At 44.5% G+C, this 20,898-nt stretch overlaps 1 protein-coding gene across 1 annotated transcript in view; it reads right to left on the bottom strand.

The window, feature by feature from the left end:
* The window catches only part of SV2A (synaptic vesicle glycoprotein 2A), a 176,629-nt gene that overhangs the window by 30,912 nt on the left and 124,819 nt on the right, over positions 1-20,898 (bottom strand). The window contains exons 3-7 of the mRNA XM_066605941.1: positions 15,938-16,118; positions 9,441-9,592; positions 7,014-7,147; positions 4,189-4,278; positions 2,781-2,891 (exon numbers count right to left, since the gene is read on the bottom strand). Of these exons, the coding sequence (XP_066462038.1) occupies positions 2,781-2,891; positions 4,189-4,278; positions 7,014-7,147; positions 9,441-9,592; positions 15,938-16,118 (668 nt within the window). The remainder of the gene's footprint in view (positions 1-2,780; positions 2,892-4,188; positions 4,279-7,013; positions 7,148-9,440; positions 9,593-15,937; positions 16,119-20,898) is intronic.

Raw genomic sequence — 20,898 nt, 5'->3', positions numbered from 1 at the left:
CCAAGCTAGAGGCGGTACAACAGGGTACTAGAGCCTCCATGCCCCCCATATCACATCTTGTATCCAAGCTTGAGGCGGTACAACAGGGCACTAGAGCCTCCATGCCCGCCTGTATCACATCTTGTATACAAGCTAAAGGGTGGTACAACAGGGTACTAGAGCCTCCATGCCATCCTGTATCACATCTTGTATCCAAGCTAGAGGCGGTACAACAGGGTACTAGAGCCTCCATGCCCCCCCCCGTATCACATCTTGTATCCAAGCTGGAGGCGGTACAACAGGGTATTAGAGCCTCCATGCTCACCCGTATCACATCTTGTATCCAAGCTAGAGGTGGTACAACAGGGTACTAGAGCCTCCATGCCTGCCCGTATCACATCTTGTATCCAAGCTATAGGCGGTACAACAGGGTACTAGAATCTCCATGCCCACATGTATCACATCTTGTATCCAAGCTAGAGGCGGTACAACAGGGTACTAGAGCCTCCATGCCCGCCCGTATCACATCTTGTATCCAAGCTAGAGGCGGTACAACAGGGTACTAGAGCCTCCATGACCGCCCGTATCACATCTTGTATCCAAGCTAGAGGCGGTACAGCAGGGTACTAGAGCCTCCATGCAAGGTGTTGGTTCTCCACAATAAATGATCCTTTTACTCTGATATTGTATTCACTTATATCAATGTAACAATCACGCAGAGAAAGTTTAATTTGATTCCAACGACTCTGTATCTCTTGCTCCTGGGACCTGTAGTTCTATAGGCTTCCAGGAGCACACTTCTACAGGTATGGGTACTAGAGGGTACTGGTCAATTATTCATTATCTCATTCCCACTCAGTACTTAGTGTCATGCATACTGCTTGTTTGAGTTGCTTCCTCACCTTCCCTGAAGATGGTCTGGACACCTGATCTCCCTGTCTGCATATTCTGTGGACCCCTGCTGTCTTCCCTTTTATCAGGTGTGGCCTCCAGACATCTGATGTCTTGTATGTTGTCAGGTGGGTGACATCTGACATGTTCCTTTTACGTTAGACTGCTGTCTGGCTCTTTCCCTTTTCTCGGTGTGTGGACACTTGAACTAATTCCTGTTGTTGTACGCATGTATGAAATTCTGAGTTGGGTTTCCTTCTGTCTGTGAGGTAAGTAGACTTTTGGTGGGAACAATGACTTGTTCTGTGTGGTGTTCCCTTTATATTGCAGTCACTTGGTGTGAACAGGGTTGTGTTCTGTGTATGTCTGCAGTTGCTGACTAAACTAGGTGTGAACTGTCCTGTTCAGTGTGTATTATGTTGTATTTCCCATGTCTGGTGTTCATGCTCATTACCATCTAGGGCGCAACGGTTGGTTCCTATTAGGTTTCAGCGTGGGGCCATCCCTATCAGGACGATCACCCTGTTGGTAGGCCAGGTCCCCCTTTCCTTTGTTGCAGATGTCTTGTTAGTGTAGGTACTCACAAGAGAGCGAGGACCCTTAACGTGTGCTTGTGAGCTTACTGTTTTGGCCAAAGTACAAACCAATACCTCGTAGGTATTTATTAGCAACTCCACCTCTCTTGGTTTTTTAGTTCGTTGGTAAGTATGTGGCCTCTGGTGTTGGTGTAGGGCCCATGTCCCTGTTTTCCTTGTGGGTGTTTGTATGCATGTCTGGTTTATGTTTGCTTGATGTTGGTGTCCGGTCGTGTATGCATGTCCCAACTCCCCTTTCTTCCTCCAGCCCCTTATCTAGGCATAAAATTGGTTGTGTTCATGCAGGTCATTATTCCCACGGCCCTCACGGACATAACAAACTCCTTCTAAAGTATCGGTCAGTTTGTTTCAAGAATTCTGGTTATATCAAATGGTTCACTATGCCGTGATTTGAAACATGTATGCGTGGGCATCATAGCATGTGCTGACTTTTTATTACACGTATTATTAAAGTGCCACTCCAGTGATATTTTAATTAACTCATTATGTAGCTAGCCCCACAGTATATACAAATCAGCTAGTGTTAGATTGGCTAGTTACACTTCTCTATCTCAAACTTTCAACCTCTTTCTCCTCAGATGGTCATGTGATCTCACTTCTAACCAGCTAAGATCTACTTGGGGTTATGTGTTCACTTTCTAGTCAGTTTCTCAGTCTGTGTGATGCTGTTACACAGGACCTGGCTGCAGGAGGACACAGACACTCCTGTCACAGTTACTGATGAGGATCACACAGCTCCTGTCACACAGGTATAATAGAGGAGATCACAGCTCATCCTCCTCACTGTATACTTATGGTCTGTAGCTTATTTAAAACTTTAACGCTACGGAGCGTACATTTACATCCTGGAGGTCTGTATGGAGGCTGATAGCTTCAGTGATATGCGTGGGGTCTCTTTGCAGCATCATATAGCTTTATTATGCTGTTTCCTATAAATGTTTGTTTCCCTCATCATCGTGCCGTGTAAAGGGGCCACCAATCAGCTGATGAGCAAATGTTCGTTCATCAGCTAATCACATCGCTTATGCGGTACATAAGATCCTCATTGTCGGCAGCACGCTGAAAATGATGAAACTCTATGAGGACAAACGATAGAATCTGAAGCGGCCCGTGCAAAGGCCTACTAGATGAGCACTGAGCTCATTGATCGATGCTTCTTGACTTGATCCCCCTCACTGGTGACTACTGGGTACTCCAGAAATTCCAGCATCGCCATCAAAATGGCCGCCGATGCTTCATGGAATGTGGGGCATCATTATGTCGTGAGTCCGGACGGGTCATTCTAATATCTTACTCTGTACAGAAGAGTCCTACCTGCTGAGACAAATTAAGGATCCGGATCATCCAGCGTCGGAGCAAAGTCCCGGTGTCAGACTGGATCTCAATCAGCTCATCCTCTTGTTTAATGGTCTTTATCTGGGTGACCTGCAGAGATAAAGTCAGAGGGCCAGTAAATAAAGGCATACCTGCAACCTTGTAGAAACCGCCATAAGAGAGAGTGGCAGTGCTGGCCTTAGGTTGGATGGCACCCTGTGCAGAATTATTTTTGGTGCCCGCTCCCCAGTCACAAATAAAAAAAATATATATATTGCACTGATAGTCATACTACATGTACTCTGCTTCTGCAATAAGCATCAAGATAGCAGCGTACCCACACCAGAACAGCTCAATGAATAAATACTGTACAGGAACCAAGCTCATAGCATAAATACAGTGCCAGAACCAAGCTCATAACTTAAAAACAGCACCAGAACCAAGCTTATTGCATAAATACAGCACCAGAACAGCTCAAAGAGTAAATACTGCTCTGGAACAAAGCTCAGTATATAAATACAGCACCAGAATCAAACTTAGTACATAAATACAGCACCAGAACCAAGATCAGCCCATAAATACAGCACCAGAACCAAGCTCATAACATAAATACAGCATCAGAATCAAGGTCAGTACATAAATACTGTACCAGGGCCAAGTTTAGTACATACATACAGCACCAGAACCAAGCTCAGTATATAAATACGGCACCAGAACCAAGCTCATAACTTTAAAACAGCACCAGAACCAAGCTCAGTATATAAATACAGCACCCGAACCAAGCTTAGTACATTACTACAGCACCAGAATCAAGGTCAGTACATAAATACTGTACCAGGGCCAAGTTCAGTACATAAATAAAGCATAACAAACAAGTTCAGTACATAAATGTAACACCAATACATATATACTCTATAAAACCAAGCTCAGTATATAAATACAGCACCAGAACCAAGCTTAGTACATAAATACAGCACCAGAACCATACTTAGGATATAAATACTGCATCAGAACCAAGTTCAATACACAAATATCGCACAAGAACCAAGTTCAGTGCATAAATATAACAATAGTACATATATACTGTACCAGAACCAAGCTCAATATATAAATATCCAAAATGCCCAATCTTTCTTTCCCCCGAATTTTTCTATTGGGGAAGAGTAAGGACACCCCCATACACATGCCCAAATCAGCAGGTTCAGCTAACTTTACTGTTATTTTTCTAGGCACTTTTAGAGCCAAGCCAAGGGTGACCGCTATACCTCCTACCCTGGTAGTTACACCCATGGTAAACATGTGAAGAGACCTGGAAGATCATTTACCGGTCCTGTTAAGAGGTGGAGGACCCGTCAACATTACCGCCTAAGGAAGGCTTAACTAAGTGTTGCCTATAATAAGTACTTACAGAGAAAACCCTCTCTGGATGGCCCTTGGCCCGCATGTTGGTATCGTGGACCTGCTTGAGCACCATCCAAGCTTCATCGTGTTTTCCATTCTGGAGAAGAGTTTGGAAATAGAATATTATTAGTAATGTATGGCATTGTGGGTAAGAACATATGCAAAATAATGACATCTTAAAGGCAGGTGTGAAATTCTTAGATGTGTTATAATAAATAATAATACAGAGAAGACGTTCAGGGCTACATATGGCTCATTTATGTTTATGGCATTGCTCATTTTGATGAGGTAGTGCTGGTTTTGAAATAGAACCTGCCATGTCCACATGTCTGCAGAGTTGGCTGCATCCTTTTGTAGGACCTGCCATGTCCCCATGTCTGTGGGGTTGGCTGCATTGTTTTGAAGGACCTGCCATGTTCCCATGTCTGCGGGGTTGGCTGCATTGTTTTGTAGGACCTGCCATGTTCCCATGTCTGCGGGGTTGGCTGCATTGTTTTGTAGGATCTGCCATGTCCCGATGTCTATGGGGTTGGCTGCATTGTTTTGTAGGACCTGCCATGTCTCCATGTCTGTGGGGTTGGCTGCATTGTTTTGTAGGACCTGCCATGTCCCAATGTCTGTGGGGTTGGCTGCATCCTTTTGTAGGACCTGCCATGTCCCCATGTCTGTGGGGTTGGCTGCATTGTTTTGAAGGACCTGCCATGTTCCCATGTCTGCGGGGTTGGCTGCATTGTTTTGTAGGACCTGCCATGTTCCCATGTCTGCGAGGTTGGCTGCATCCTTTTGTAGGATCTGCCATGTCCCGATGTCTATGGGGTTGGCTGCATTGTTTTGTAGAACCTGCCATGTCCCCATGTCTGCGGGGTTGGCTGCATTGTTTTGTAGGACCTGCCATGTCCCCATGATCTGCGGGGTTGGCTGCATTGTTTTGTAGAACCTGCCATGTCCCCATGTCTGCGAGGTTGGCTGCATCCTTTTGTAGGACTTGCCATGTCCCGATGTCTGTGGGGTTGGCTGCATCCTTTTGTAGGACCTGCCATGTCCCCATGTCTGTGGGGTTGGCTGCATTGTTTTGTAGGACCTGCCATGTTCCCATGTCTGCGAGGTTGGCTGTATTGTTTTGTAGGACCTGCCATGTTCCCATGTCTGCGAGGTTGGCTGTATTGTTTTGTAGGACCTGTCATGTCTCCATGTCTGTGGGGTTGGCTGCATTGTTTTGTAGGACCTGCCATGTTCCCATGTCTGTGGGGTTGGCTGCATTGTTTTGTAGGACCTGCCATGTTCCCATGTCTGCGGGGTTGGTTACATTGTTTTGTAGGACCTGCCATGTCTCCATGTCTGTGGGGTTGGCTCCATTGTTTTGTAGGACCTGCCATGTTCCCATGTCTGCGGGGTTGGTTACATTGTTATGTAGGACCTGCCATGTTCCCATGTCTGCGGGGTTGGTTACATTGTTTTGTAGGACCTGCCATGTTCCCATGTCTGCGGGGTTGGCTGCATTGTTTCGTATCTACAGATTCTATTGCAGCCTTTCTTTTGTTCATACTCATCCCCGTTCGCTGTACCAGCTGTCCTTAGATTCTGCTCCAAACACTTGTAATGTGTCAAGTGGGCAGCCCCCACCGCTCACTGCCAACCAAATCTGACATCACTCATTGACAGTCAGCGGTGGGGACCGCCCACTTGACAACTGAATCTAAGGAAAGCTCGGATGGAGGAATGGGTTGAGTATGAACAAAAGAAGGATATCATTGGAGTTTAGCAGGGTTATAGCTGCAAAGCTATGCAGCCGGCCCGCTGATATGCGGCCATGACAGCTGCTCTTTAGTGAACGCTAATTTGAAATGTTGATACTCTTAAAGTAGAATTCCTATGATCTGTACCGATCATCAATCCCCTAAATGTAATCTTCTAATATATTATACCATTTAAAGGAAGTGTTTGCTGCCAATGAATAGGGTAACTTATTGTATATCAGAAGCTTACAAGCTATACGCTTAGGGTCCTCAGCGAATGGAGGGGGACGGGCCGGAGATTGCTTCAGTTGCCCACCTCCATTCAGAGTAAATAGGCCTTCGTTCATAGATGCGTGGCGGCCTCTTTACACGGGCCGATCATCATTTGATATCTATGCCTGCAGAAACTGAACTATGAATGAATTATCATTCATCATTCAGTCGCTGCCGGCATTTACACTGAATGATATCATTCCTATTCCCGCGATCCAGCCAGAATATGAATGATTATCGTTCCATGTAAAAGGGCCCTAAGAAAAGACCTTCACTAAAGCAAGCCGAGTAGGTGGTCCACTGTGTGTCCGGCTGCTATGTCCCCCAGAGAGAAGCTTTCATCTCCAGCAGAGCTGCGTAATACGTGGCCCTTCCAAGTCTACTCTATGCAGCAGGTCATTACTCCGGCTGAAGAGTGGTCCGAAACAGGAGAGCTCCTCGCTATGGCATCTACACTGAGTGGCTACTTGAGAGACCCCCATCTAGAAGCGCGTTGGACCTCCTTTGGTCTTCAGAACTGCAGCATTTCCTTGAGATGTCTATCCTCATATATCAGAGGATCCAGGATGTCCCTGGGGTCACGGGGAGAATTTCCATACAGGGAAAGAGCCGGCAGCTAATAAAGTGGCCATTCAGTGTATGTGTCAAATATTGCCTATTTGCATATAGAGACCAAGCTGGCCGGGAAGAGCCCGATGACTTCTATCTCTGTAGACCATGTGTTCTCTCTCTACAATGTGGACACCTGCTAGGGTTGGATGTGGCTGGTGGTCCGGGCAGCACAAGTTCCCTTTAGGAACCAGCTGTTCAATCTTCTTCCTACCTCTAGATAGAAGCGAGGACTCTCTGGCATGGTGGTCAGCGCTCCGATGGCGAACACGGAAGGAAATCCACAAACCAAAACAAACACCCGCCAGCTATGAAACTGATACGCCGAACCCATCTGGAAGCTCCATCCTGTGGGGAGAACAAGGTGTGATTACTGCTCTTGGACCAGGTCCAGGGCGAAGACAATGAGGTTGGCCAAGCATAGACTTCTGCCTGCTCTCCACTATTCTTAGCAAACTTTAACCCTTTAAGGACGTGCACCTTTTTTTCCATTTTTGCTTTCTCCTCTCTACTTTTATTTTTGCATCAACGTGGCTATCGGAGGGCTTGTTTTCTTGCAGGATGAGTTGTATTTGCTATATAATATACTGAAAAACTATTACAATGACACCAAATGTTCATTTTTTTGCTAAACTGCTTTTAAAAAATGAAGTATATTTGAAAAATATATATTTTTTGCCGCCATTTTCCGCCCACCATAACCTTTTTTTTTTTCCCGTCGCCATAGTTATATGAGGGCTTGTTTTTTGGGGGACGTCCTGTAGTTTCTATTGGTACCATTTTGGAATACATACCAGTTTTTGATCTCTTTTTATTAACATTTTTCCTGCAGATGAGGTGACCAAAAACGGGCGCTTCTAGCGCTGTATTTTTTTCCGATGGCGTTCAGGATAAATAATGTCTTACTTTGAGAGATTCGATGTAATACCAAACAGGTTTTATTTTTTTTTGGTTTGAGTTTTTATTATAAATATAGGAAAAGGGGGTGTTTAAAAACTTTTAACTGTTATTTCTTTCTAATAATTAATACAACTTTTTCCGGTCCTCGCGATCGTCTGCGGCGCTGCTGCAGGCTGCCGTGTCCTCCTCCATGCCAACAGAGCATTTCTTCCTGGAAGCGGGGCTTGAATATCCCGCCTCCAGCAAGATAATGCTCTGATTGGTTAATCCAGCGCCGCATCAGCCAATGAAAGCCGGCCCTGGATTAAACAATCACAGCCATTCAATGATATCCGAGGACTGGAACGCCGGCGGTAGGTGAGTATTAATGTTTTGAGTATGTGAGTATGTATTGCATTATACCACATTCTGACAGGCAGTCTATGAAGACGTTCCACAGGCATGTCTAGATAGGCAATCAGTCACGGCACCTCTGGGGACCTTCAGAAGGCCCCAGGTGGTCATGGTAAGTGATTTTATCATGAAGAGGGGGGGCTTTTTGGACCCCCAAACACCGATTGGGGCATTTAAATGATCATGCTATTGCTATGTACCCAATGCATACATATACATCCTGAGGTGCTAAGGGGTTAAAAGGGCTGTGCGAAGACACACAACCCCTCTGAGCTCTGGGGCTTGAGGCGATCAACTTATCACCCCAAGTCCTGCTCCTGGCACACCCATCAAACAGCAGATCTTGCCAGCTAAAGCTGCGGCCAGCCTCAAATTCCCTGCAGGGAAAATGCAGTATTACAGCTCGGCCATCCGCATGAATCACCATCCTATAATAACGGGACGACAAAAGATCCACCAGGATCCTCTGCCACTTCTGTGACAGCTGTGGCAGAAGTCCAGGATGCTATCCCATTGCTTTCAATGGGGTCGGCGCTTCTGCTGCCGGCCCCATTGAAAGCAGTGGTTTTGTGGCAACCTCCGCAGTATGATTTTCGGGGAAGGGTTTGAAATATAATCAATTCCCTGAAAATCATTCCTAGCTGGTAAAAAAAAAAAATTATACACTCACCTCTCCGCCGCTCAGGCGCGTCCTCCGGATTGCTCCCTTGCACTGCTGTCCTGCACTTTCCTGAAAAGGGCTGTGCTGATTGGCTGAGCGCTGCCTGTAATTGGGTGAGCGCTCAGCCAATCAGCACAGCCCTTTCAGGAGGCGGAGAGGTGAGTATATCATTTTTTTCAGCAGCTAGAGATGATTTTCAGGGAAGGGCTTATAAATCATGCTGCGGGGGTTGCCTACAACCCACTGCTTTTAATGGGGCCGGCAGCAGCCTGGACTTCTGCCATCCCCGCAGGGATGATGGAAACCCCTACTACAGCTGTCACAGCTGTCATAGCTGTGGCAGAAGTCCACGATATACCCCCTATGTCTTCAATAGGTGCTGCTGCTGGCCCCATTGAAAACACTGAGTGATATTGCAGATTTCTTCTCTGCGATGCGAAGCTCTGCTGAAACATCGCAAATGAGTATGAAACCATTGAAAATCATTAGTTTCATAATCATCGCTGTCGCATCTCAGGGGGAAAATATTGCTAGTGCTTGTTAAAAGGTTGGACATTGACTTGTAGGAATGTTACCTTCCAATAGGTGGTGCTGCAAAGGTATTATCCCATTTGCATACCAAATTTCCCAGAGGGCCTTTTATGTCTTCTAACACCTACTAGGAGAAATGATACCCCTCTAACTCACCATAATGAGGAATGATAGCCCAGGCCATGGCTGAGGCGTAGATACCCCCGATCATCCAGAACATGCACAGCCAGCTCAGATGCTCTCCCCGCTTTTCCTGGGCCAGAAATTCTGAGAAATATGAGAAGACGATAGGAATCGATCCACCGATGCTGCAAAAAAATTAAGACTGTTACATGGCTAAAATCTATCCATATCTATCTATTTTTTTTTCCGTTTTGCTGCATAAATAGGTAAACTAGCCAATCAGAAGAGTAGGAAAGCTGGATGACAATCCTAGAGAATGCCTTAACCCCTTCCTGCCCTAGGATGTAAAAGTACATCCAATCTGGGAAGGGGTTCCTGTTCCATACAATGCAGGTGCTGACAGCATTTAAAGGGTTAAGAGCCGCAATCACTGTGGGCACTCATTGCGGCTATTGCTCGCAAGTGTCAGCTGTTAGAAATAGTCCTCACCAACATGGTATGGAGCGAGATCAGCTTCTGATCCCGCTTAATACAAACTCCAAACGTCCATGGTATAACTGTACGTACTGGAGCTTTACAGGGTTAATGACTACTGCACTTTCAGAATTATTTAACCCCATGCATAGAATGTCTCATAAGAGCGCACATTTGTAAATCAGGTATTGTCTCAAACACACCTGATATAACTAATCAAAGGCTTCACTAGTTGTATCAGGTGTGCTTGAGATAAAACACATCAAATACCCGGACTGGCTCGGGCTTTGTTAACTGTCACGTTTGACTGCATGTAAGAACTATTACTAAGTTAAGAGTGCGGTTTAAAACGTTAAGAGAGAGCGTGCCGCAGATCCACGGGAAAGCAGGAGATTTTTAAAAAAGGCACAGCTCCTGCGGTCAACACACCGGCCAATGTGCCAAGCGCATCCGCCGTGCAGACGAAAGAAGATCCAGCTGCAACGGAGGAGACCTGCGCCGTGTCCGGACAGGTGAGTAAATGTATTTTTTTACCTCATGTCTGTGGGCACGGGTGGAATCCGCTGCAGGATTCCAAACTCAGAATCCATGCGTACCCATGGACATGAGGCCTGAAGGTCTTCATGCTTGAATTCCAAGACACACACCTCTGTTGGCCCAAAAGCACAGGAAAAGGCATTTCCAATATGCTGAAAACCATATAAATAAGTCACAGAAGTATTAGGACTCGATGAAACAAAACTGGAATTTTTTGGGTCTCTGGATCAGCAGTCTGCAGGACTGGTGGTGGCTGGGTGATGCTACAGTGAAGCATGGCAGTGGCTCAGTGATGCTACAGTGAAGCATGGCAATGGCTGGGTGATGCTACAGTGTAGCATGGTGGTGGCTGGGTGATGCTACACTGTAGCATGGCGGTGGCTGGGTGATGCTACAGTGAAGCATGGCAATGGCTGGGTGATGCTACAGTGTAGCATGGCGGTGGTGTTCTGGGGCTTCCTTTGGAAACCTACAGAACGTGGGGGACAAGATGGACTCAATCAAGTATCAGGAAATCCTAGGAAAAAAACATCATGTCTTCTTTGAGGAAGCTGAAGCTTGGACATGATTGGACCTTCCAAGCGGACAACGATCCCAAGCAGACCCCAAGGTCCACCAAGGCTTAGTTTCAGAAGACATGCTGGATGACTCTGGAGTGGCCGTCACAGTCACCTGACTTGAACTCCACAGGTGGGATGTGAAGAAGGCGGCTGCAGCACACACCCAAGGATATTAGTAACCTGGCCATTAGGGTGGCTTCACATAAGCGTGTTTTTATGCGTACGTAGGTGCGTATATAGGTGTGCACCCCTGTACATGCAAAAACACGCATGTATGAAGGTCCGTGCATTGCCTTCAACGGAGCCGCAGCTGCTGCCGGCGGCTCCATTGAAGACAATGGTCTGCTGGCACCCCTGAATTGCTTTTCAGGGAAGGACTTTACATATAAGCCCTTCCCTAAAAAACAAGAATTTTAGTGTAAAAAAAACAAACTAAAAAAACTTACCTTTCCACTGCTGCCGTGTCCCCGCGGGGATGAAGAACTGCCTGTGATTGGCTGAGTACCTCAGCCAATCAGAAGCAGCTCTTTCAGCAGGGGGGGATTTTAAATTCCCGCCTGCAGAAAGAACTGCAGTGGAGAACCATGGGCAGCGCAGAGAGGACGCAGCTGAGCCCCGGCAGCTGAAGGAAGGTGAGTATGTGGTGTTTATTACTTTTTACACTATTTTGCCATGTTTTTCAGGGAAGGGCTTATACTTAAAGCCCTTCCCTGAAAAACAATTGCAGGATGCAGGCAGCTGGATCCCCTACCGCAGCTGTCATCTGTGACAGCTGCGGTAGGGAATTCTTTATTCCCGGGGGGGATTTAGAATTTCTTTGCCGCATCTGTAACAGATGTGGCAGGTGCAGGAGGGAATTTTTTATTTCCTGCGGGGATGAAGAAAACATCTACCGCATACGGCAGATGTGTTATTCATCCCCGCCGGGGACACCGCATTTTTTACACTAAAATGTTTGTTTTTCAGGGAAGAGCTTATATTTAAAGCTCTTCCCTGAAAACCAATTACGGGGTGCCGACAGGCCATTGTCTTCAATCGAGCCGTCGGCAGCAGCTGGCTCCATTGAAGACAATGCGTGCATTCACTATTGTGCACACATGTCCCATCTTTACAGGCACGCACCTGTAAAACAGGTCTGGCTGTACATCACATCTACAGCCGGTCAGAACAGTAAGAGGTGCTCTACTAAGTAATGAAGACGCTCGTCATGGAGGGGGGGATAATTCTGAGATTGCAGGAGTCATTAAAGTGGCAGTTTCTGGTGCTCTTGTTATATTAGTTGTGTGGAGTTAATTACATTCTTGTTTGATTCTCTTCTCTTTTATTTGCAAACAGCAGAAAGTTTGTAAATTTTGCAAATTGATCTAATTTGTAATGGGGGGGGGTGACTAATATTGATTGCGACTGTATATCGGGGAATATTGGTGACATATACGTCTGATGGAAGGCTCAGATGTGACAATGGGGTCCGATCTCTAAGACCCCCACTATTGCTGGATTGAGGCCTCGAGCTCCTCATCTCTACACAACAGTATTTTATTTTAGGTGGAGACGTGGGAAACGGTGAATCCAGCAGCGGACTGTAGAGGAGTGAGACGAGGTGCTAATTGTAAGCAGCAGCGTACGGTAATATTACATTACACGGCTCATTACACCCTGACTCTGTGACTGATCTGCTGCCTGCTATCACAGTGACCACAGAACAGAGCCTGGGACCTAGTCACAACCAGCCGGGGACTAGTCACAACCAGCCGAGGACTAGTCACAAACAGCCGGGGACTAGTCACAACCAGCTGGGGACTAGTCACAACCAGCCGAGGACTAGTCACAAACAGCCGGGGACTGTTCACAACCAGCCGAGGACTAGTCACAACCAGCCGAGGACTAGTCACAAACAGCCGGGGACTAGTCACAACCAGCCGGGGACTAGTCACAACCAGCCGGGGACTAGTCACAACCAGCCGGGGACTAGCCACAACCAGCCGGGGACTAGCCACAACCAGCTGGGGACTGTTCACAACCAGCAAGGGACTGTTCACAACCAGCCGGCGACTGTTCACAACCAGCCGAGGACTAGTCACAACCAGCCAGGGACTAGTCACAACCAGCCGGGGACTGTTCACAACCAGCCAGGGAATAGTCACAACCAGCCGAGGACTAGTCACAACCAGTCAAGGACTAGTCACAACCAGCCAGGGACAAGTCACAACCAGCCGAGGACTAGTCACAACCAGCCGAGGACTAGTCACAACCAGGCGGGGACTGTTCACAACCAGCTGGGGACTAGTCACAACCACCCGGGGACTATTTACAAGGACACTGATAGTTACCTGCTCTGTAGTTCCTGACAGCCCCAACTACAGGCACCATGAGAGTAGGCAGATGACTTAGTATCACTGACTGACGCTAGGCCGCTTACACACGAGCTTCCTCTGTCGCCACCCTGACATGATTCCGTGTAAATGAAGCTTATTTACTGCGTAATAAAAAGTTCTGCAACTTTCTAATATATCTTGTGGTCCAATTCTTCTCCGTATTCTTCGTTTGCTGTTAGTGGATTGGAATTATCTTCTTTAACCCCTTAGTGACGCAACCTATTTTGGGCCTAAAGATGCAACAATTTGGGGGGATTTACATCTCCCCATTTCAAAAGCCATCACTTTACTATAGATATGAGATACAGAGATATAGATATGAGAGAGAGATAGATAGATAGATAGGAGATAGATAGATATGGGATAGATAGATAGATAGATAGATAGATAGATAGATAGATAGATAGATAGATAGATAGATAGATAGATAGGAGATAGATAGATAGATAGATAGATAGATAGATAGATAGATAGATAGATAGATAGATAGATAGATAGATAGATAGATAGATATGAGAGATAGATAGATAGATATGAGATAGATAGATAGATATGAGATAGATATGAGAGAGAGAGATAGATATGAGATAGATAGGAGATAGATAGATAGATAGTAGATAGATAGATATGAGATAGATAGATAGATAGATAGAGGATAGATAGATAGATAGATAGATAGATAGATAGATAGATAGATAGATAGATAGATAGATAGGAGATAGATTGAACATAGATAGATAGATAGGAGATAGATAGGAGATAGATAGATAGATAGATAGATGATAGATAGATAGATAGATAGATAGATAGATAGATAGATAGATAGATAGATATGAGATAAATAGATAGATAGATAGATATGAGATAGATAGATAGATATGAGATAAATAGATAGATAGATAGATAGATAGATAGATAGATAGATATGAGATAGATAGATAGACAGATAGATAGATAGATAGATAGATATGAGATAGATAGATAGATAGATAGATAGATAGATAGATAGATAGATAGATAGATAGGAGATAGATAGATATAAATGGAATAGATAGATAGATAGATAGATAGATAGATAGATATGAGAAAGATAGATAGATAGATATAAATGGAATAGATAGATAGATAGATATGAGAAAGATAGATAGGAGATAGATAGATAGATAGATAGATATGAGATAAATAGATAGATAGATAGATATGAGATAGATAGATAGATAGATAGATATGAGATAGATAGATAGATAGATAGATATGAGATAGATAGATAGATAGATAGATATGAGATAAATAGATAGATAGATAGATATGAGATAGATAGATAGACAGATAGATAGAAGATAGATAGATAGATAGATAGATAGATAGATAGATATGAGATAGATAGATAGATATAAATGGAATAGATAGATAGATAGATAGATAGATATGAGAAAGATAGATATTAGATAGATAGACATGAGGTAGATAGATAGATAGTAGATAGATAGATATTAGATAGATATGAGGTAGATAGATAGATAGGAGATAGCTAGATAGATAGATAGATATGAGATAGATAGATATGAGATAGATAGATAGATAGATAGATAGATAGATAGGAGATAGATAGATAGATAGATAGATAGATAGATAGATATGAGGTAGATAGATAGATATGAGGTAGATAGATAGATAGATAGATAGGAGATAGATATATAGATAGATAGGAGATAGATAGATAGATAGATATGAGATAGATAGATATTATATAGATAGATATGAGATAGATAGATATTAGATAGATAGATATGAGATAGATAGATATTAGATAGATAGATAGATATGAGATAGATAGATATGAGATAGATAGATAAATAGATAGATAGATAGGAGATAGATAGATAGATATGAGATAGATAGATAGATAGATAGATAGATAGATAGATAGATAGATAGATAGATAGATAGATAGATAGATAGATATGAGATGGATAGATAGATATGAGATGGATAGATAGATATGGGATAGATAGATAGATAGATAGGAGATAGATAGATAGATAGATAGATAGATAGATAGATAGATAGATATGAGATAGATAGATAGATAGGAGATGGATAGATATTAGATAGATAGATAGATAGATAGATAGATAGATAGATAGGAGATAGATAGATAGATATGAGATAGATAGATAGATATGAGATAGATAGATAGATAGATAGATAGATAGATAGATATGAGATAGATAGATAGATAGATAGATAGATATGAGATAGATAGATAGATAGATATGAGATAGATAGATAGATAGATAGATAGATAGATAGATAGATAGATATGAGATAGATAGATAGATAGATAGATATGAGATAGATAGATAGATAGATAGATAGATAGATAGATAGATAGATAGATAGATATGAGATAGATAGATAGATATGAGATAGATAGATAGATATGGGATAGATAGATAGATAGATAGATAGATAGATAGATAGATAGATAGATAGATATGAGATAGATAGATAGATAGATAGATAGATAGATAGATAGATAGATAGATAGATAGATAGATAGGATAGATTAGAGGTGTCTTACCCCACACCGGACAGAAGTCTGCAGAACAAGAATGTCCCATAGCCTTGAACAAATGAGGAAAAGAAGCCAAAGACGCTGTTGACAGAGAGCGAGATGAGCAGGCACTGTCTTCTACCGATCCGGTCAGCCATTCCTCCCCACAGGAACGCTCCCACCATCATGCCTAGGTACACAATGAGACCTGCGGACAAATAATGAAGTCGTTACGTTATTCATGCTGCAGCTCCTTATAATGCACTCTCTATTATACAACGGTCACAGTGCTGCAACATCTATGGTCAATCTGTAGCCGGTCTACATCCAATGCCGACCCTGCGCCCAATAACTGACCGGTAGGACGCCTTTCTTCTTTCTAGAAACAGCTCCACTTTTGTTGGAAGGCGGCGTCTTGTACTGCAGCGTTCCTGTGAATGGGACTGAGCCGCCTACAGCAATGTACATAGAAGAGGTGGGGCTCCATAGCAAAAACTTACATGGGCCCCCATTCTGGTGTCTGCTCCACCACTCAGGACCGGAGAGTCTGGCGCTTGTTTCTTGTTCCAAGCCCTTTAAAATGACTTTTGGGTCAGTTCTGCACCTCTTTGCTAACAATGCAGTTCCTCTGCAGAGATAGATCCTACACATGTTCTTGCTACCCAGTAATAAAAGGGATGGTGCAAGCGGAGCTCGGAGGGCCACTTCACTCCAAGGGCCACATAGCAGTCACATGGTCTGCCTCTGCTTTACACATGCCCTTGACTGCATAAAAGGCATGGCCGCTCATACAGACGCAAGCCAACGTGCCTTTACAAACAATGAAGGGAAGTTGCATTTGCTGGAGCGCTGTGGCCACTTCATTCTGTTATTCGGCAGGTGTCCTGGAGATTGGATCCCCGCTAATCAAATATCGATGGGCTGTCCCTTTAAAAAAAAAAAAAAGGGTTTTCCAGGACTATGATACGGATGACCTTTCCTCAGGATAGGTTATTGATATCAGACCAGTGGGGTTCGCAGTTTTTGGATGAGCGCTGTTATCATTTCACTGCCTACAAGGCACAGTGCTGTACGTTTCATAGTGGATGTGCCTGGTATTGCAGCTCAGTCCCATTCAGTTGACTGAGGCTGTCTGCTTTCAGGTCATGTGACCGATGTACGACATCACATGTCTGAGAAGAGGCAGCAGCGCTCATCCAAGCATCGCAGCCTCTTCAGTTAGGGTCCCGTGCGGTGGACCCCCACTAATCTAATATTTATGATTCATCCTAAGAATAGTTTAACATTATTAGATTCCTGTAAAGCACCTTAAACTTCTTCCCGCCCCAGGATTTAAATGTACCTCTTGACTTGGAAGCAGTTCCTGAGAATGAACATACATCTGAGCCCCTGCCATCCACTGCGGGAGCCGGCTGTGACTTACAGCCAGCCTCCGTCTGCAACAGCGCGAATTGTGAGGACACCGATCCCCGCTGTTAACTCCTTACATGTTGCGATCAATGTTGATTGCATCATGTAAACGGTTCATGAGGGGAGGACGTTCCCAATGTGATGTCATCGGCCCTCTGCCATATAATCCTTGAGGACTGATGGCTTGCCATGCAACTGGATGCCAGACAATGAGGTCTGGGTCTGCCATGGACCGTGCACGCTTTGAGTCGTGATAATGCACTGCAGTACAAAAGTACTGCAATGTATTATCAGTGCAATCATAGCATCGCAGGTTCAAGTCCCCTACAGGGACAGATAAAAGAGTAAATAAATAAATACAAAAAAAATTGTAAAAAACAAACAAAATTAAAAACCTTTTTGTGCCCTTTCCCCTCTTTATTTAAATAAAGTAAAAATAATTTTTAAAACCCACATTTGGTCTTGTCACATTCATAATGATTGGTACAATAAATTGGACACACATGTCAAATCAAGCCCTCACAGAACTTCACTGATTGGAATATCCAAAGGTTACGGGACTTTGAACGCTGCGATGCAAAAAATAAAAAAAGTTTCCAATAACTATTGTGCAAAAGTGGTAAAACCTAAAAATAAATATACAATTTTGTATTGTCGCAAGCGGATCGACCTGCAGAAAAACATTTATCAGTCATTTACGCTGCATAATCAAGACCGTAAAAAAAAACATGGCAGAACTGATGTGCTTTCTACCTGCCCGCCCCAAAAAATGTATAAAAGTGATGCACCCCAAAAATGGCGCCTATAAAAACTGCAGCTCGCCACTGAAAAAAACAAAACATGTTTTATGGCCGTGTCGAGAGAAAAATAAAAAACTTTATGGCTTTTGATAAGTAGAGATCAAAATCCCAAAAAATCGTTGTGTCCTTATTGCCAAAACAGTCCAGGTCACCAAAGGGTTAATTCGCACAGTATGACCCCATCGTACTTTTATACAGCAAGGTTCCGAAAGTCCTTCACTGGCGAAACAGTTAACGCTTCAGGTACTTATATGCCATCCTTCGCGAGGTGTCAGCGGTAAAAGTCACATGACGGCCAGTGGCTGCGAAGGAAGCAGCGGGGATAATATTCTCACACATTCCTGTCTGAAGAAGCTCCAGATTAGGCTGTTACACGACGCATCTGTCACCTCGGCGCGGCGGGAGGTCGGCCAGGTCTATGTACAGACAACTGCATCTCATCACGCACCTTTCACGCTCCCCGCTAGATCTGGCCTTTGGAAGTCTTTATGAGAACTGTATAATCGGCGGCTTCTTGATCCCTGATCTGTTAGCATCTATTCAAAGGCGTCGGGTTAGCGACCTGAAACGCGTCTGTTACTGCCGGAAAAGGTTCAGCTCGGGATCGGTCTATAGTGCGGCTTAATTAAAATAAAAGTGATATTATGTCACCTGCGTACGGCAATGACCGCGGCGGCGAGTCTACAGATGTACAGAGGTTTGTGTCTCATAGAACCCCACATGACAATAGGAAGCCTTCTCTTAAAGCGACAGGACCGCCTTGTCTACAGGACTTCAGAGGGGTTGTCAGGGATGAACATAGAAGACAGGGGGCGGCATGGCAAGATTGAGAATTAAATATATATACCGGGTTATTACAGGTAAGCCCTCCGATGTGACACCCCCATAACTCCGTGTAATGACACTCAGATACAGAAATATGATATAGATGGAAACAGAAACTCAAAAAAGTTGTGTTGTACAACATCAAAAACATTTTCCCCCTCAGAGGTGATCGGTGTGACCCCCTCTGTCACCGGACACACATGGAGCCTGGAGGCAGTTTTCTGCCGTACACGCTGTAGTGGATCACGACTAACTGATGCAATGACTTCTAGGAAGCCGCAGATCATGATGGGTGGTGGGGGGTCATGTAGACTCTATTGCAAGGTGTAAAGTCCGGGGAACGTGGCGGAAGGAAGAAGTCACTATCGTCACCGCCTGCACCGCCAATCCATCTGTTTGGTAGTAGCCGCTCACTTGTGATGTCAAAGTCAGATTGGGGGGCGCTCCATCCTGTTGGGGGATGGAATCTGGAATTTCCTGTTCCGGCTGCGGCAGTAGCCATATCTGTAGCATCTGGGTACGAAGCCCTTGGGATTGCTTCCTCATGGAGTAAGAAGGGTCCGCACACCGTCCGACAGGTTACAGCGCACAACACATCACTTTGGGGGGCAGTCGCACACGTACTACATGTAGGCGGGTGCCCCCCAGATTCTGATATTACATTTGTTGCCCGAAAGCTCAAGGGCGGCTCGATCACTAAAGACTCCATGCCTCCATCGCTTTCAGGTACAGCTCGCAGACTCTCACATAAAGAACGTCCCGCGCTCTGTCTTCCGGTTCCAGGGGCGGTGATAATTACAGTGAGTAGGGATAACATTACAAACATTTGCGCAGAATCTTCCACCCGGTCGGCTGCAGGACGTCCAATTCTCTGCTCGCTCTGATGGGAGCTTTCTGAGGACTTTGTGTGACACTCGTACGGACGCACTTCGCTGTTTCCACGCTCATTGGTGGACGGCCACATGACTGTCGCTTCCAGATGCCATCTTTTTTCCTTAAAATGGTAGTACCGCTTACAAATCGTGTGCCCGCTGGGCAGAAACTTACCACACTTAGTTTAGAAATGATACTGCGCACTAATACCAGACGGCTGGACGTGAAAATCGAGGACAGAAAACACTCTCCTGTCTCGGCTGGCAGACATTTTGTCTCATGTACCCCTGAGCGACGACTGCAGTGAAAAAAACCTTTTGGACCTATTTAGCAAAACTGCATACCATAATACTTCCTTGTTGCCCATAGCAACCAATCACAGTGCAGCTTTCATGTTACCTCAGCACTATATTAAATAACAACCAATCACAGTGCAGCTTTCATGTTACCTCAGCGGTATAATATATAACAACCAATCACAGCGCAGCTTTTATGTTACCTCAGTATAATATATAACAACCAATCACAGCGCAACTTTCATGTTACCTCAGTATAATATATAACAACCAATCACAGCACAGCTTTCATATTACCTCAGTATAATATATAACTACCAATCACAGCGCAGCTTTCATGTTACCTCAGTATAATATATAACAACCAATCACAGCACAGCTTTCATGTTACCTCCGTATAATATATAACAACCAATCACAGCGCAGCTTTCATGTTCCCTTAGTATAATATATAACAACCAATCACAGCACAGCTTTCATGTTACCTCAGCACTATATTATATAACAACCAATCACAGCGCAGCTTTCATGTTACCTCAGCAGTATAATATATTACAACTAGAGATGAGCGAGCGTACTCAGATAAGCACTACTCGCTCGAGTAATGTGCTTTATCCGAGTATCGCTGTACTCGGGGCTAAAGATTCGGGTGCCGCTGCGGCTGACAGGTAAGTCGCAGCGGGGAGCAGGGGAGAGCGGGCGGGAGAGAGGGAGAGAAAGATCTTACCTCCGTTCCTCCCCGCTCTCCCCTGCAGCTCCCCGCTCCGTGCCGGCACCCGAATCT

The sequence above is a fragment of the Eleutherodactylus coqui genome, chromosome 6, assembly GCF_035609145.1.
Source record: "Eleutherodactylus coqui strain aEleCoq1 chromosome 6, aEleCoq1.hap1, whole genome shotgun sequence".
In the NCBI taxonomy this organism is placed as follows: domain Eukaryota; kingdom Metazoa; phylum Chordata; class Amphibia; order Anura; family Eleutherodactylidae; genus Eleutherodactylus; species Eleutherodactylus coqui.
Note: the sequence above shows the minus strand (reverse complement) of the source record. Positions and strands in the feature narration are given on the sequence as shown.